Source organism: Dichotomopilus funicola, assembly GCF_033296635.1.
Source record: "Dichotomopilus funicola strain CBS 141.50 unplaced genomic scaffold C8A04scaffold_22, whole genome shotgun sequence".
NCBI lineage: Eukaryota > Fungi > Ascomycota > Sordariomycetes > Sordariales > Chaetomiaceae > Dichotomopilus > Dichotomopilus funicola.
In genome coordinates, this window is record NW_026944043.1 from 57,500 (window position 1) to 74,409 (window position 16,910).

At 55.1% G+C, this 16,910-nt stretch overlaps 5 protein-coding genes across 5 annotated transcripts; 2 read left to right on the top strand and 3 right to left on the bottom strand.

Moving 5' to 3' along the window:
- Positions 1 to 520: 520 nt before the first annotated feature.
- C8A04DRAFT_27555 (high mobility group box) lies at positions 521 to 961 on the bottom strand (the record flags this gene model as incomplete). Its single annotated transcript, XM_062780325.1, has 3 exons — positions 521 to 547; positions 611 to 828; positions 901 to 961. 3 exons carry the CDS (start codon positions 959 to 961, stop codon positions 521 to 523), a joined length of 306 nt encoding a protein of 101 aa, XP_062637989.1.
- Positions 962 to 3,220: 2,259 nt separating this feature from the next.
- Positions 3,221 to 4,034, bottom strand: C8A04DRAFT_36392 (centromere protein H (CENP-H)-domain-containing protein; the record flags this gene model as incomplete). Its single annotated transcript, XM_062783512.1, has 3 exons — positions 3,221 to 3,593; positions 3,671 to 3,815; positions 3,890 to 4,034. 3 exons carry the CDS (start codon positions 4,032 to 4,034, stop codon positions 3,221 to 3,223), a joined length of 663 nt encoding a protein of 220 aa, XP_062637990.1.
- Positions 4,035 to 4,802: 768 nt separating this feature from the next.
- On the top strand, positions 4,803 to 9,167 carry C8A04DRAFT_27556 (autophagy-related protein 11-domain-containing protein; the record flags this gene model as incomplete). Its single annotated transcript, XM_062780326.1, has 3 exons — positions 4,803 to 4,870; positions 4,931 to 5,042; positions 5,106 to 9,167. 3 exons carry the CDS (start codon positions 4,803 to 4,805, stop codon positions 9,165 to 9,167), a joined length of 4,242 nt encoding a protein of 1,413 aa, XP_062637991.1.
- Positions 9,168 to 9,574: 407 nt separating this feature from the next.
- Positions 9,575 to 12,601, bottom strand: C8A04DRAFT_36394 (uncharacterized protein; the record flags this gene model as incomplete). The annotated part of the gene is made up of 5 exons (XM_062783513.1): positions 9,575 to 10,018; positions 10,119 to 10,330; positions 10,424 to 10,535; positions 11,172 to 12,366; positions 12,561 to 12,601. The coding sequence occupies 5 exons, from the start codon at positions 12,599 to 12,601 to the stop codon at positions 9,575 to 9,577; spliced, it is 2,004 nt and encodes a 667-aa protein (XP_062637992.1).
- A 1,074-nt stretch (positions 12,602 to 13,675) lies between these two features.
- On the top strand, positions 13,676 to 16,852 carry C8A04DRAFT_27559 (uncharacterized protein; the record flags this gene model as incomplete). Its single annotated transcript, XM_062780327.1, has 1 exon — positions 13,676 to 16,852. One exon carries the CDS (start codon positions 13,676 to 13,678, stop codon positions 16,850 to 16,852), a length of 3,177 nt encoding a protein of 1,058 aa, XP_062637993.1.
- Positions 16,853 to 16,910: the final 58 nt, after the last annotated feature.

Consider the following 16,910-nt stretch of genomic DNA (forward strand, 5'->3'; position numbering starts at 1 on the left):
TCTTTGGAGGGAAGGAGGGTCGTGGTTTGACACAGGGAGGGTCTCGCAGATGGACTTGCTGTGTCCTCTCAGGCATCTTTTCCATATTCGTATAATTCTCAATCTCTGATTGGGCGCGCCGGGCAAACCGGAACCCGGCCAAGACGCCGCCATCATCATACACCAGTTTACGATGTATAAAATCAAGCAACGGAGGAATTGCATTCGTGAAAGGTATTGTTATACATATCAGAGGGAATCAGTACTGCGCACTCAGCTGGAGTGGACAAATCTTAATCCACTCGAGAAATCCTGCCTTCCGGTTTCCATATTTCATAGCGACCATCTCGCAAACCATGCCAGAAAAAAAAGAGAAGCACTGAAAGCCCATTGCCGTGCCCCAAGCAACACCGTCCATCCCAAAAAATACAAGAAACAAAGGCCTCGTAGCGAACCGCGTGAACAGGCCTAAGCGGATGGCATCATCCATCAAGGCTGACTATGTGCGATGCTGTGAGTTGCTGGGAAGAGGAAAAGGTGCCTAAGACGACTCGTCATCGTTCTGGGCCTGTTTCTTAAGCGTTAGACACCAAGTTCACTACAAAATTTTCGAGGATAGCAAGACACTTACGTTGTACGCCTGCTTCTCATCCTCGTACCGCTTCTTGTCGGCGGCAGCCTTGGCCTCATACGGGGCGCGCTGCTTCTCGCTGAGCGCCTTCCACCGCTCACCGAGAATCTTGCCAACCTGGCCAAAGGAAACCCCGGGGTTCTCCTCACGGACATTCTCGCGCTGCTCGTTGGCGAAGAACATGTAGGCAGAGAGACCCCTCTTGGGAGCATTGGGATCTGCGATGGCCAGTTAGTCCAGGTCGAGCCAAGCTCCGTTTCTCGCCAACACATTGAATAAGCTAGACTTACCCTTCTTGGTCCGCCTCTTGGTCTCCTTGCTACCCCTCTTAGTTGCTGCGGCCTTCGGCATAGTGACTGATGTTTGGCTGCGCGGTTGTTAGATATTACCCGGAAAGACCACGACAAAGCAAGCCACAGTGAACGCGCCGGGGTCAAATTGGGTGAGGCTGCGACCATACGAGAACCAATGTCTCAGTAACCTCAGAAAATTGCGGCCGCGAGGCCCGCTTGACGCGACCGGTCAGTTTCGCGTCACGCCAAGCAAGTCGCGTGGGCGCCCGCAAATGGGGATTTAAGATGCTGGTGGCCGTTGCGAAGGCGAAACCACACAAGCTGGCAAAACTAGAGGAATACATTGGTTCATTTCAAGGGAATAAAAGAAAAGAACTTACGTTGAATGAAATTAAGGAGAACGAGGAATAGGTGGCTGGTTGTTGCTTAACGCTGCGTTGGTTAGTAAAACACAGCGTAGATTATTTTTGATCGGAGGATGCGCGGTGTTGGCGGGAGCGATATGTTGCGCTTTGCCCAACTATGCGGGACGGAGTGGAGAGTGCAGAAATACACAGATAGAGTCTTGGGGAGATGTGTTGGGAAGGCAGTGGGTTGAGGACAACTGGGGAAAATCGCATCCAATGGCAACGGTGCGAAGCCAGGAGGAGTAAAAAAAGTACTTGAGAGGCGTGGTAAGAATTGCGGAGCGGAGAGGTACTCACTGCTTGGTTGTGCTATGTGTGGAGGTCAGATAGGCGGGTGTTGTGTGCGGTGGGAGTTTGTATGGGAGAAGAGAGAGGGAGATTTTACGAGGGGAGGGGGACGCACTCACGCTCTTTTTACTATGGGCGGCTGATTGAGTGTGGAGGGGCGGGGGTCTTCCTTCCTGCCATAACAAAAAGGGCTGCAGCACGGGCTGATTTTTTTGGCCGGAATTTTGGGGAGGGGCGAGGCACCCCTTCATCTCCTCACCCAGCCCCCTGGGGCTGAAGGGACGCGTCCAGCACGGGCGAATCATAGGTATAGGGTACATCAACCCTTGCATTTATTGGACTGTGCTTTTTAGTACCCTGTACTTGGAGTTTGCGGTTACCGCGCTCACGCTCCGTTCCCAATGTGAGGCGTCTGGCCATCGATTCCCTTCTCCCATGGCGGGCACTGAACGATGGATTCAAGCGCTTCCGTTCTTCTTGTTGCTGGGGCGTATTAGACTCGTTTCCTCGCATCCAATACTCGGGCTAGTAGTATACTGTGTACTCCGTACTGCATATGGATTGACTGGGGAGATGAAGTGCTGCGGGTATGAGAATGATGGCCGGGATAAAAATGAAATGATAAAGATAAAAAACTCGTCTCGCCTGGTTTCCAAAGCAAAACACTATCCGTACTCTGTTTTACTATTTTTCAATTAGCGCTGGCGCCATCGACAACGCACAAAAGCATGTTTCCTGCTGCAGGAAGTATAGAAGGTAGCTAAGATTGTTGCAGAACTGTACTTGTTCGTTCGTTTTCGACGGCCAACAACGCCGGTGCTTGTCCCTTTCAATGTGTACAACGAGACAGGGTTATCAGAGACACAGATGGCTAAAAGGGACCCTGTTGAGAAATGATCGTTTGGTGTCGTCGCTGTTGGTTCAATGGCTGCTGTAACTATTTCGATTGGAGGTTGGGGTCGGGGAGGGAAGTTGAGCAGGACTAGGGGGTACTTCGTCCTTTTGCGCCGTTCAATGTTCCTCGGAGCACCAAGACTGCTGCTGACGAAGTACCACCTACAACGGGAGCTTGGAAATTGCGTGGTCTGGGCGCGTCTCCTGTGCCTTGCCTAGGTTGGCTGAGGTTGGTCAATCAATCACACCGTCCCGCTCTGCCGCCCAAAATCCCACCTCACTTGGGTGATGGACCAGCTCGAGACAGCTCTCCCTCTTTTGCGCCGGTTCCCGTCCTCCCCAATGATGTTCGACCAGTCGCTGAGACCTGCGCCCGTTTGCGACTCCGCACGAACCTGCAGTGCAATCCACTCCTTGGCCTTCTCATCTGTGCCTCAATCAATCATTCGCCTGCCTTCCTGATTGCACAACATGGTCTGGAGCACAGTCTTCCTGTGAAGGGGGAGAGGTTCCAAGAGTTCATTCGCGGTCTGTTTTGTTTCTTCGGTCGCACACCTCTGGTCATCCACTCGGGGCTAGGGTTGGTCTGTGCACTGACGACTTCCCATGGAACTTTGGCCAAGCCCCCGACCCGACCCGACACCTTGCCTCGGCGTCCCGCCCTCCTTTCTGCCCTTCCATCTGCGAGCGCAAACAATAACTACTAAGTCCACCTCACGTTAAGTAAACTAACAATTTGACGAATCAAGAACCAGTTCCTTGAACTGCTCTTCTCGAGCCCAGTCAACACCGCTTCCAGTAACAACAGCACTAGTTACCCCCTTCATGACCCTCCATCTGTGCTGGCTCGCCTTGACCTGGCTTTCTAGTGTCGCGAGTTCGCTTTGAGACTTTGTATTGCCTCCCGTCTCCAGGGCCTGGTCAGCCATTTTCCCCGCGAGCTGCAGAGCCTCAGAAGCTAGCTTGGTGTTTTGATGACTGACATGCAGCACCTGAATTTCAAGCTCCGCTAAGCGACTTCGTAGGGTTTGTAGTTCTGCGCATGTTTTGGTAGTCCGAGTCACGGCTGCATCCCGCTCTTGATTGATGGGTAAGAGTGCCCTTTGGTACTTGATGTCAGCCTGCTGCAGTCATCATTCTTGCCCTAGCTAGGGATAAGGGACGTGTCATGCTCGTACCGTTCAACCACCGACGTTTCGGTTGCCTGATGAACTGCGTTCAATGTCGGTTGGACTACCACAACGTTGTCTACCACGCTGTTGCGCAAAGCAAGAGTCGCCTTGGCCTCTAGGACCTGTGTTTGGTTGCCTGAAGAATCATGGCCTGGGGGCAAGCTAGCGCCTACAGGTCAAAGGATCAGGACCTGAGCAGCTGCGCATCTGGTTGTTGGCACTCACTAGGAAGCGGATGGCCCTGCCGGGATTGGAGGAGTGCGGCTTCAAGCTCAAGTTGCTGCAGCTGGTCATACAAAGCTAAAACATTTGCTTCCGCTTCTGTGATAACAGGTATGGTAACAGAGGCTAGAGTTCCGATGGAAGGCATATCGCGATTCTGGAAAGACCAAGAGGTCGCCTCATTTGCTGTGGCATCTGCCACCTGACGGGAGTTGAAGATAAAGGCCCGTCCTGCACGCGACACGGCACGCAAGCCAAGTTAACCCGAGTTGAGGCAGGGAGCTCATGCCTGTTCTGTGGGGGAAAGCTCCAGCTCGCCCTCGACCCACACAGTACGAAATACATCCCGTGGGCAAAACCATTGCAGGGCCAGCATCAAAGTGAACGGAAAGAGGAATACCCTCTCTCTCTTTTAGAGAACCAGAAAAAAAAGACCAGCCTTCCGTTGCCTAGTCGGTACAGGTCTGGGAAGGGTGAGCTGGTTCTTGGTGGAGTTGTTACCGCGACCACACAGGACTCCTAGTCTGGGGTTTGTGATACAGTGCAAGCTATGATGCCTTACGGTAACTCCTTGGTCAGCTGTCGGTGTCTGTTCATGTGCCTCGAAACCTCAAACGTCGCTCTGACAACAAATCGACGGACATCCCGATCGCAACCCGTCTGGTGGGACAACTGAGTCATTTTCAGGTGTGAAGCGGAAAGAACAGGAGTTCAATACTTTAGCCGTCGTGTAAGACCTCATATTGACACAAGCCGACCGACAACGCTGGGATCTCTAGTCGCCAACCCCGGGGCGGCGAGAGGAGCTTGTAGCAACACGAGCAGCCACCTTTTTCAACACCCGATTTTGGCTTGATGTACCCGACTGTTCTCGCTCGGAGTTCATCTCGTCTTCGCTGGGCATGCCTGCTTGGGCATGGCAACGCAGGTGTTGATTGCCCATACGGGCCAATGCCTGCGAGTAGACGTCTCTCAACTCACATCGTGCGCATCCGGTTTGCTTTCTTCACTTCGGCCGATCTTACGCTAATCAACTATTTCTAGGCTGGATGATTTCAAGTCCTTGGTGGCGCGGCACGTCTCGATTCCGGCTCAATGTATCATTACCTTGACCCCACAGGGCAAGCCTCTGAAGCTACAGACAATACAACTTGAGGTGAGTGCGCTGTGGTGAGCATTCTCGCTGCGGATAAAGGAAGTTTCTGACGATGCGGCCCAGACAGAAATATTTGTATACGACAATAGATTAGCGCAACCCCTTTCGACCGGCGCATCGCCTGGCCCGAACCCCGAACTCCAGGTCCCGAAACCGTACATTGTTGAGAACCCGCCCAACTCGATAGGAAACAGCAGATCGGTACAAGCATGGCAAGAACTGTTCAAAGTGAGGAGGGAGTGGGCTGTGGGGGTGGTGGAGGACTGTCGGCGGATGGCCGAGGACACCGAAGAGCGCTACCGTGAGATGGATGTTATGATGCGTTGCCTCGATGCTGCCGAAGCCAACTTAGAATCCGTTATCAAGAGTGTCGAGCCAAGGTATGCAGAGCTTCGAAAGTGGCTGCCGGAAGCACGAGCCGATTACACCGCCTTAACAGCTGGTTGGGAACAATATCTATCGTTTGCACGGAGCATCCCGGTTTCGCCGATTATGGTGCGGTTCATGACGCGACGCGACCTTGGAGACGCCAATGCACGAGCGCAGCGGAAGGCGACCCTGGAAGACTTAGTGAACCTGGAGATGGCACGGAGGACGGGCGGCCACGCTGCCGCGGCACTTCGCAATTTTAACACCCGAGCCGCAGCTCTCGAAAAAGCTGGCACCCGTCTGTTTCACGATGCCGAGGACGTGTTTCGCGAGTACGAGAGGATCATTGAGCATCACACGAAACCTCGCGAAGGTGATCCCCAGCAGCTCGTAGGAGACATCGAAGCCTTAGCCACGAAGATCGGCACCGACTACGAGACAACCCTTGGCTACGCCAACTCCAGTCGGGACGCGGTCGTGCAGGCTTCTAAATTGGCCTCCAACCATACCGAACGCCTATTGCCGAGCATGAGTACACGGGCTTTGGAAATGGATGAGATGCTTCGTTATGCAACGCAAGCGAGAAATTTGCTAGCCGTGGAGTCACTAGATTTCATGCGCGGCCTCACAAACATCACAGCCCTGAGCCACACCGTCAAATCGCAGCTCAATGGCATGCACCAGGAAGAAGAGTTTGCCACATTCGATTATCTTAGGCTGATCCAGCAAGTGCCATACATGTACGCAAGTTTTGTTGCGGAAGCCATCAAACGGCGCGAATGGTTTGACAAAATGAAGCAGGATTCATCCACTCTTGCAAATGAGGCTGCTCTTTTCCAAGAGGAAGAGGTCAAACGACGCCGGAGGTGGTACAAATCTATTGACAAAACCTACGGCCCAGAAAGTCTGGGTCTGGATAGCGCAGTTCCTGGCTTGGAAGTGAATCTCCATGGGGAAGAGGAACGGTGGCCATCTACAACTTACGAGGATCTCGAGGAGTTTCGAGCGTTATTGCAAGCCCATAAGGTCGACCCTAGGATTGCCGAAGACATCGAAAAAATGGCGTCAGAAATGGGCAAGCCCACTAGACAGCAATCCAAGCGGATGAAGGCATTCAAGAACGGCAGCGTCCACGAAGCCGCGTTGGGGCGCAGCGCCTTATTGATTCGCGGGGATGACGACCTCTTGCATTCCTTGCAAGACGACAAAATCAAGCTCGAAAGCAAGCTCAAGACGGCCGAGAGCCGTGTACGAAGACTGGAGGATTTACTTCACCGGCAGACCCAAGCATCACGGCCGAGCCTGGGCAACCTTTTTCACGCCCCGAGTCAGCAATTCTCTGACCGAGTAGACTCCACCATTTCGGTCAAATCCCCGGTGCTTTCGGAAGATCGGAGAGGTTCAGCGGAGGGGACAGACATACTCGCTCAGCGTGTGCAGCATTTGGAAGAGCAGCTGGCTGCTGAAAAGGAACGGTCCGCGGCACTGGAGAAAGACCTGGACGGGCAAGCCGCACGGTTTGGCGACGTTAAGGGCCAAGTGGACGAGGCCAACTCCACCAAGAAGGATCTGCTAGAAAATCTTGAGGCTCTCAAGCGAGAGTTTACCGAAGAACGGCGATCACTGGAAGGCGAGATCAAGCGCCTACAGGCACGGTTGGAAGACACTGAGGATGAGATCGACCACTTCGGCGAGTCCAGAGAGAACGAGAAGGTCACATTCGATGAAACAATACGAGCGTTAAGATTTGAGGTCGAGCGGCTGACCAAGGAAAAGCACGACGAGACGCTCAAGTCAGATGGGAAGCTCAACTTCCTACGGGAGGAAACGCGTCTCCATCGTGAGACTCTAGATGCACAGGAAGTAAAACTTCAAGCAGCCCAGGGCGAATCTAGGAACCTTCGAAAGCAGCTGGATGCGATGAGCGAGACAACCGACGTGCAATCTAAGGCACTGCATGAACTTTGGGAACAGGTTTCGCTTGGCGACCCCGCCCCCGACGATCTTTCCGAGCTTGTCGACGAACTCTCGATAAGGGTCGGCGATGCCGTAGCCCGGGCGCGAAGCTTGGATAGCGACACATCGTTGCTCAGGTCTGAACTGGAGTCGGCACAGAGTGACGTGAAGTCAGCCAGGGCAGAACAGTTAGCCCTAGCAGAACGATTGTCAGACATGGAGGCCGCATCAATCCGGTCCCGCGAAACGGTGGCGGAAGAGCGTGCCAAAGTTGCAGCTCTCGAACGGGAGTTGGTCGACGGCCGCGAGCAGTTAAGCCGACTACGCATTACGATTGCTGACGGGGAGACGGGTTCCGAGTCCCTTCGAAAACAACTGGAAGAAGAGGAGACGAAGATTGCGCTAGTCACAGAAGAATTAGCTTCTCGCCAGTCACATGTTGGTAGCCTGGAGGAGGAAGTTCAACACATCAAGGGAAAGCTACAGTATTCACAAGGGAAACTCTCAGATCTTACGGCCTTGTTCGACATGCGATCTGTACACGCAAAAGACCTCACACAACGCCTGTACTCACAGAATGAGCGCCTCATTCATCTGCTTGACCGGCTAGGGTTTTCGGTGACTCGTCAAGACGGCAGCACAACGATTCAGAAGGTCCCCCGTTCCGAACGGTCGTCACAAAACGCCAACGACTCTGACCCTGGCTCCTCACTTCGCCGGTCAGGCACACTTAGTAGCCGTGCTGCTATGGTTAGTAGTGCGGACCTCAACCTCCTTGATTGGGTGAGCTGCTCCGATACGGAGTCAGAGTTGGGCAGGTACCAGGCTTACATCTCCACGCTTGGATCGCTCGACATGGATGCCGTTGGCGAGGCCGTGTACCGGCGTGTCAGGGATGTCGAGCATCTGGCTCGCAAGCTACAGAGAGATGCCCGAGCATACCGTGACAAGGCTCGCGCGCTACAAAAGGAGGCACATGAGAAGATTGCTTTCAAAAACTTCAAGGAGGGCGATCTTGCCTTGTTCCTCCCGACACGAAATCAAACGACGGGGGCATGGGCTGCCTTCAACGTCGGATTTCCACATTACTTTCTCCGAGAGCAGGAAACGCACCGCCTACGGAACCGGGAGTGGTTGTTGGCACGAATCTCGCGAGTTCAAGAACGTGTTGTTGACCTGTCAAAATCACTCAAGAACCCTCCGCAGACAGGCAAGAAGACCGGTGGTGCCGAGTCCGAATCTCTCAACGAGGATGACAATGACAATCCGTTCGATTTGTCTGACGGGCTCCGTTGGTATCTTCTCGAAGCTGCGGAAGACAAACCGGGGGCACCGTCAACACCAGGCCTTGCCAAGAGCACAGTCGCGGCTAACAACGTGGAAGCCGTTGCCGAGCGGCCCACGCAAGGGCGAGGGGGGCCCAAAGGAGGAGTTCCTGGTATTCGAGGCGCAGTCGCATCGGGGATCGAAGGGGTGAGCAAGACGCTGTCCAAGAGCCTTGAAAGCCGCCGGTCTAGCACAAGCTCAAGGAAAGCCCTCCCTTTTGCGGGGGCGTTGCCAAGGAGCCGGGATAGTGCTGTGGCCAGCGAGACTAATTCTCTCCGTGCCGCGCCCGTCGACGGCGCTTCATCAACGAGCCCAGCGCATCACGATTCGCCGCAGCCTCCCCGGCCGACCGACGAGGAGACAACGGGGGGCACGGTGACGGACCTCAAACCAGCGGATCCTCGTTCAGAGCAGCAGCCACCACAGCCACAGCGGGGGATTCCCAATGATATAGACCATCTGATAGGGCCTTAAACAGTTCTTTCTTTCTCTCTCTCCTCTCCCCGCGGCCCTCGGGATGCTGGTAGGCGGGTATGTTATTCCTTTGCGCGCTCGTCCCACCTTCGGCACAAGCAGAGGGGCACATTCGACACTGGCCTGACAAAAAAAAAATGTGCCTTAGGATTTGCTCAGGGGGCCTGTGTTCCCGTTATGTTATTTGTGCTAAGGGTGCTTGGGCCATCCGTTCCGGTTTTGGGTTCCGAGGCAGGAATGGGGCAACGGGGGTGTACATGAGATGGCAGTGCAGAAAGATGAGGTTTGCATACAGTTGATAATACATATACGGTTCTACAATTATAAACCCAATTTTACTAACGCCATTCTAGTGGTATTGATGTGAATCTCTACCTCATCGTGACGGCCCGAACAGGATGCATATGTCACGGAGCACCACTCCGCGCCTCGCCGTCCTCAGGTCCTTCAACCAGGGGAAGGATCTCCACAGTTTTGCGGACAGGTTCCACGGTGCTGCCAACATGAATCTCGACCTCCCAGCGGCCCAAAAACTTGATCCTGTCGGTGTCTTCCTCGAGACCTAGGAACCGGACGCTAGTTGGGTCCAATGCGATAAGGCTCCCTTCGACGTCCTCGACTAACAACCCCTTGATCCGATTGATGATGTCAGTGATGGATACTGAGCCAAAGATAGCCTGGGGCTCGTCTGGTACGGTAGATGTAGGATAGTTGGGCTCGTCTGTGGCCACAAGCGGAGAGATGGACCGCGCGGGTGGAGGGGGCGGCGGGGCTGGGGCTGCGATTGGTTTGCGGTAAAAGGGGAGGCTGTTGGGGATGAGCGTGGTCAAAAGGGCGCGGGCTTTCACGGGCTGTCCATTGTTGTAACTTATTAGCAAATGCTGAGCGCAGATGATGTTCTGAGGAATCGGGACGCTTGGTCCAAGACAGTAGCTTGCTTGCTCGACGTACAGTTGTTGTGACCACGGTCGCAATGGGAGCCTCTGACCGAGATGAATCTTCCTCCCCAGCTCCTAACATGGTGCCAAAGGTAGCCTCACGCTCCCCAATATTGTCGCGAGTCAGGCCAAGTTCACGGAAGCGTAGGGCGGTCATATACTCGGCCATATTCTTGGGGAACCACTCGTTGCGCATGCGCCCTCGTTCGGTACGAAATATGGCATCTGGAAGAGGATACCAACAGCCGTATCTTAGTTTCCATTGACCTATGTCTAATACATGCGGTAGGGAAGGGGGATTGTGTGTCACGCCCATACCTTTGCGCCCAAACTTGGGGATGTCCTCGAGCAGGCGGACGACGACGCCTTGATCTTTGGGCCGGGGGTGGTTGGTCTTCGTTCGGATCTGCACTCGCGAGACAACATTGGCCTCACCGAATGGTTGCGCCAATCTCCGGAGGCAGGCCGTGCAGGCCGGAGGCCTTGCCATCAAGGGAGTCGCCATAGTTTTGCCGGTGATTATGTGGTGAGAAGCAAGACCGGGACGAATCCGTGAACGGGCCCGAGATGTTTCGTGGTTCGGCAGCGCTGCCAGGCTAAGGTTGCTCGCCCCAAAATTTACTGAGGTGGGGCAAACAGCCTATGAGGTTGCAACATTCTTGGCGTGTCGTTTGTCGACGGGCTCTGTGGGCTTAGGCGGATAATCTTCGGATAGGCGCAGGAGTCCAGTGAACTTGGACCCATTGTTTAAATCTTTCCCCCTTCCTGATCAATCTCGGAAAAGGGGATCACTAAGGTCTCATAACCATTTTCAGGGAAAAGGACTGTGCAAGCCCATACGATACAACCTCACCCGCTTCTCCACTACAATACGCGAGGTATCTTCGCCCATATCTTTCCAATTAGAGATTAATTAGACAAAATCCTGGCCTCGGCTCGCCTGATCGATCCAGCGTTGAAGGTCCATTACCAATGCATCGACTAATGATGTCTCGATGATACCTAATTGCCAACCTAGCACAATGTCTACCTCGCCTCCGACCACGCCGGAAACGCTAGCACTGACGGCAGCGCCGGCAACAGTGCAACCCTGAGACATGAGAGATCTCTGAATCATCCAGCTTCTAGCTCCAGACCCGTCTGGCTTCGTCCCGCCGAGCATCGCCCCAATGTTAGAGACCTCCCACGTTATCCTGCGCGGGGTCCCTACTTTAGAGAGCCAGAACTCACGCCAATCGGACACCCAACCGAGCATGCTCATAATATCATCCCTCGGCAGCTCGGCCACACGTTGCTTGATGTCGCGTCGCAGCCCTGCCGCCACTTGCCAAATCCTTTTTGTCAGCGGTTGCTCTCGGAGAGCCGCAATGGTGGCGTTGTCAAAGCTATGATCTTGCGCCGTAACAAAAACACCAAACTTGGTATCCCGATTTCCGCTCCCGTGCTCGCCATCATGCGCGAATGGTCTCAGATCGATCGGGGTCGTACTGCGGAATTCGACTACCTCCTTGGGAGAGATGTGCCTAGATAATGAGGCGAGAATGAGGGCATGAAGCAATGGCGTTAGTGTCGTATGGTTGGCCCTGCATGCGGCAAGAATCCGTGGCACCGCCGCTGCAGGGACCCGGATGAGCCGCAGTCCCGTCTGACGGGGCTCGCTGGTGACGGGCTTCCCCGTCCACGGCGCGGCCGGTGGGTTCACCTTGAGCCACGCCGGCCCGAGCTCATGCCACAGTGTCTGGGCTAGGTACATCCAGGATTTGGTGAAATTGACAACGTCTTCCTGGGGCGGGCAATTCATGCGAACGCCGGATGCCTTCAGGTTTAGTATGCCATCGGTCAAATGGGTAACCTGCTTTGGAGCGCAGTTAAGCTCTTCGAGAAGATGGGTGTGGAACAGCGCAGTGCTACGCCCATCGGCAAGTGAATGGTGTATTGCAAGAATCGCATCGATCACCATGTTTCCGTCCCCATCCTCAAGCGCCTCGTTCCAGACGATAGCTGTCAACTTCCAGGGAGGGCGATGAGCGATATCCAGCCAGGATTGGTCATGCCTTTCTTCGAGAAAGCGGAGCAATACCGTGTCCCGGGCGTTGGAATCGGTCTCCGCTCTCTCGCAAAATTCGAAATGGTGCTCGAGATTGATTGTGGCTTGTTGAACAAAATGCGGCCCGGAAGTTTCCCGGCCCACGATCCCAACACCCAACGAAGGGATCGCCAGAACCACTTTGGCGAGAGCAATCTGAAGTGCATCCCGAACCCTCTGACCTTGAAGACCTGCCGCAGATACTGAATACCGGCATGTGTTCGCGACACAGTTGTAAAAACCCAGTGCATGCCGTGATGAGGAGTATATCTCACTATTGTTATCGTCAACATAGGTCATCCTTATTCAAATGTGCTGCGTGTACTACTGGAATAGCCGGGAAGGGGGAATTTGACATTGTTCACATACGTTGGCCCCAGGGGGCGAACTATGTCGGCTCCGGCGTTCATTGTGATGTTTGGGTCGAGGGATAGACTATTGTCAAGGACCTTCTCGTGATTACACCACCACCACGCCAGGAACCTCCTGCTCTAAGCAATACGCGGTAAGCTCAAGTACCTTGGGTACTCCTGTGATAGGTAGGTAGGTAGGTATTTATTTTGTCACCAGGTCCTCTGAATACAATCAAGAGCTAGATGGGTGAATGGTACCGTGAAACCAATACACGGATACAACCTCTCAGAGGTTTGGAAATTTGATCGGGCTGTGGAGGAGGTCGGGTGTAGTGGGTCCGGAGGAGACCAAGCCGCAATGTAATACTACCAAGGTACTTTTGTCCGTACTGGGTACCTGACTTCCTCATCTGCAGTCCGGCATGAAGGGCTGACTTGTCAGGCCTCGCGTATGCATCTCAGGCTCGAGGTTGGGAGTGTCCCCTGCTTGGCACGCAGCGCCGGAAGCGCTCACGCTATGAAGGAGACAGATAGCGCCGAATTACGTATGTACATGTCTTGTGGGAAGGGAAAAAAAGGGCGGCTGCGAATGCAGGTTCCAATTGGTCATGACAACGACTCGGGCAGGAGGCCCGGGCTCATCTTTCCCCAGCCCCATCCCTGTTGCTTGCGGCAGGGCCCCACCATGTGCAGCCCCGATCGTGTTGGCAGCTTCCATTGGGAAGTGGATGCGCTGGATGGCAGGGCGCCGTACATCTTCCTTCGCCTTGCGCGGTTTGAGTTGGGTTTGAGAAGGCGGCGGGCGTGTGCACTCTCGCGGCATGAACCGCCGGGGACACTTTCCGAGGTTGGGCAAATTTCTTCTTCCCATTCTGTGCCAACTCAACCAACCCCCCAGCCTTAGGTTGCCCTCGGGTGACAGCGCATTGTTTCACGCCGACAGCGCTTGCCATTATTTAGCGCGACGAACCCCCAGGCGCATCGCAACGCTGGATCTCAAACATTGAAACATTCGATCCAGCTCACCCAAATCACGACCTCCCCGCCGGACCCATACCTCGTACCAACACACACATTTACTCTCGCGGACGATACGACGACGGTATCTAGAGGAAGGCAACGTGAACCAACATGGAGCGCGACGGGGCCGAACTCGGGGCTGATGCCAAGACTGCACCCACGAGTAACCGTTTCACCTCACCGCTTGTTATCAACAGCGTATCGCGGAGAAATAGTTTATTCGCACGACCGACCATGACCGACGGCAATGCGCGGCCGATGAGCGTGGCCTCAGCCTCCGACGGCAATGCCGCATCGCCGAATAACACTCGAATTCCCCGTCCTACGTCCCAACGGCGGCCCTTTTCTATCTCGGACGCTTATCGGATGGCCGAGGAGGAAGAGGCTGCCCAGGGCTCGCCCAGCCCGGCGCCCAGGTCGTGGCGGTCCGCCGGGAAGAAGCTACAGAAGCCGAGGAGCCCCAGCACATCCATTCTACTGCAGAGGAAGGCCTCAAGTAGCGTCAAGCCTTTGGAAACGGGCAATGGCGACGGCGGTGGCGATAGTAACGGCGAACGTCCTGTTTCATCGCAGCAAAGCGACAATTCGGACAGCACCTTCGACGAGAAACTCCGGCAATTTGAAAGAGACCACGGCACCCCGGAGGACCCTAGCCGTGTCGGGGGCGCGGCCGGCTTGCTCTCTCGTTCCAGGATTGGCAGTAGGATTGTCGAGTCTGGGAAGGAACTTTTGTCGCGGAAATCGAGTCGCAACAGCCTGGATGGATCTTCGTCACCACGGTCTACCAAGGGCGTAGGGCCCAGCCCGTCGTTTCTGCGTCGGTTGTCGATTAGAAAGCGAGAATCGAGCGACATTTCTTCACTCGCCCGAGAGCCGCATGAGTGGATGAAACGGGATGAGAACGCGCCTCTACAACCAAGCCCCACCCCTCCTAGGCGGCCCGCGACCGCTCTGTCAGGCTCTCAGACCCCCGACAGGAGTTTTGTCTGGCAGACCGATGCCGACTTTACCGCCGGCGACCTGCAGGTCTCGAACAGCCCCCCTGTGGCCATTGGCCGCAAAAACACCAAAATCGATGAAATCCGCGCCTTGGAAGCCGAAGTGAATGAACGATTCTCTCAAGGCCCCAACAACCGCCAATCGGAGATCAACTCTTTCCAGCAAGAGACACGACAGGAGACTGGGTTCCAAGCCGGTCTCGAAAGGCGCGATAGTGCCATTGCCGCTACGGAAGACGTAAAGTCGGAGGATGAAGGTAGATCGAGCCCCCCATCCCGCCCGGTCAGCCGTGCAGGCGTAAGGCTGGACGAGCTTAGGTCACGCGAAATCGAGAGTCTTTCTAGGAGAGCCCTTGCCACCGCTAGGCTTGATGAGTTTCGTGGGAGGAACATTGGGGTCTCGCGATCTCCGTCCCCGGATGTTGCGCGGAGATCCGGCCAAGAACCGGTGCGGGCTTTTTCTCCATTACGCGAAAGACTGAGGAGGCAGATGAACGAAGCTCCAGTGTCCGAGACACCGGTGGAGAGCGATAAGACCGACCAAAAGGAGACACTCAGCCCGGCGCTTTTTGGCAGAGCCGACATCAATCTCGAGAGTGTTAACGAAGTTGAAGAATTCACGGGCCCAGCACAAACACTCCGCCAACTAGCAACCGCCGGGGCGAGGGGCCAGGCGCCGGACGAGGCGCAAAAGGTTTCGAATGATCCGGCCCCCACGGTCCGCGGTGGTAGACTTACGGAACGCCTGCAAGCTAGAAGATCGTTGGGGTTCCCTAAGAGCGACAGCAAGCCAACGGTCGGGTTTACCGGGCTGTCTCGAAGTTCGTCGGTGGAGTCTAGAAGGGCCAAGCGTAGGAGCTTTGTGCATTCAGACTCAGATCCGACCGACCGCATCGAAGGAGAGATGCAACTTTTTGCTCCGCAGGAAAATCAGTCGGAAAGGGGCTCTATGCGAGCGCCGTCCCCCGAGTCCGAGCCGGAGCCTGAGACGGCAGAAAAGACGCCAAAACTAGCCAGGGTTGATCCTTTGTCACAGCCGACGCCGAGGGTGACGGGTGCCTATGTTGAAACGCCAGCAATTGTCAAAACGGAGAAACCCGAAAACCTCGTTCCAGGTGCCGGGGACTGCGATGCTGTTGGAGTACAGGAGAGCGATTTAAAAGCCCCGAGCACCGAGAGGGTCGACGGTTCCACAAAACACTCGACTACACCGGGCGAGAAGGAGTATACCTCCCCACAACGGCAAAGGCGCGCACAATCATCCAAAGGTGACGGGGCATCTAGTAGACCATCGCCGCTATCAACTCGACGACGCGCCAGGTCTCTGTCCCGCGGCAGGGCCCCCTTGCAAAATTCTTCCAAGCCGCCCACGGTCAAGGATGATTTGTTAGAGATACAACGGGCCAACCAAATTGAGGACTCTACTCTGGATGACATTGGCGATTTGTTAAACAACCCATCCCAGGTCAACCCTACCCTTTCAACCAGCCCGGCCGTAAAGCCGGAGCCCACCGACAAGGTCAAAAAGTCTAGCAAGCCGAAGGAGCTCGATGTGTATGATCGGATGAGCCAGACCCTTGAGACCAGTCTGCACAACATCCAGAGCGCTAAGCAAGGGATTGAACGCCTCGAGAGCAGGGTTGCACAAGTCGAGCTCAAGGAGCTGGGTCAAGACTCAGTTCACAGCCAGCACATCAAGGGAAAGTCGTCTCCGTGCCCTGCTTGCCGAGGCTTGAAGCCCGCGGCTGGCGCGGAGGTAACGTACATTCACCTTCCACTCCCTCGTTTGTGGTACCGCCGACCCAATTTTCGCTTCACCCTCCTCGGCCTCGGGCTATTCCTGCTCACCCTGTGGTATGCTGCGGAATCGTTGATGTGTCTGCGCTACTGCAAACCTGAGCATTGCTACCCTAACACGCCCTGCGAGTGGTCCTCGGAGGACCCGAGTTGGGGTTACGCAATCCCGGCCAAATTAGATCAGTGGGTGGCCGGCGGCCGGGGGAAGGAGCTCGTACACCGTCTGCAGCCCGACGTGTCGGATTGGCTTGCTGATATTCGGGATGCCATGACGGGGATTGACATTGCCTCGGTCGACACGTCGCGGTACACTTGGGAGCAGAACCGGCAATATCGCAGGCGACTGGCTAAAAAGGGGATGACCAAGCCTTTTGTTGAGCGGCCGGAGGATAGGGCTCTGTTTAGTGGATGGAGATCTGCCAGGATGGCCGATGACCGGGCACGATCGGCCGAGGAGATGGGTTATGCTGCTAGCGAGGATGAGTGGATTTAAGCTGGCATGAGCAGCCCCTTCTCCTGCAGGCTCGCTATTCGCAACCGGCGACTCTTGA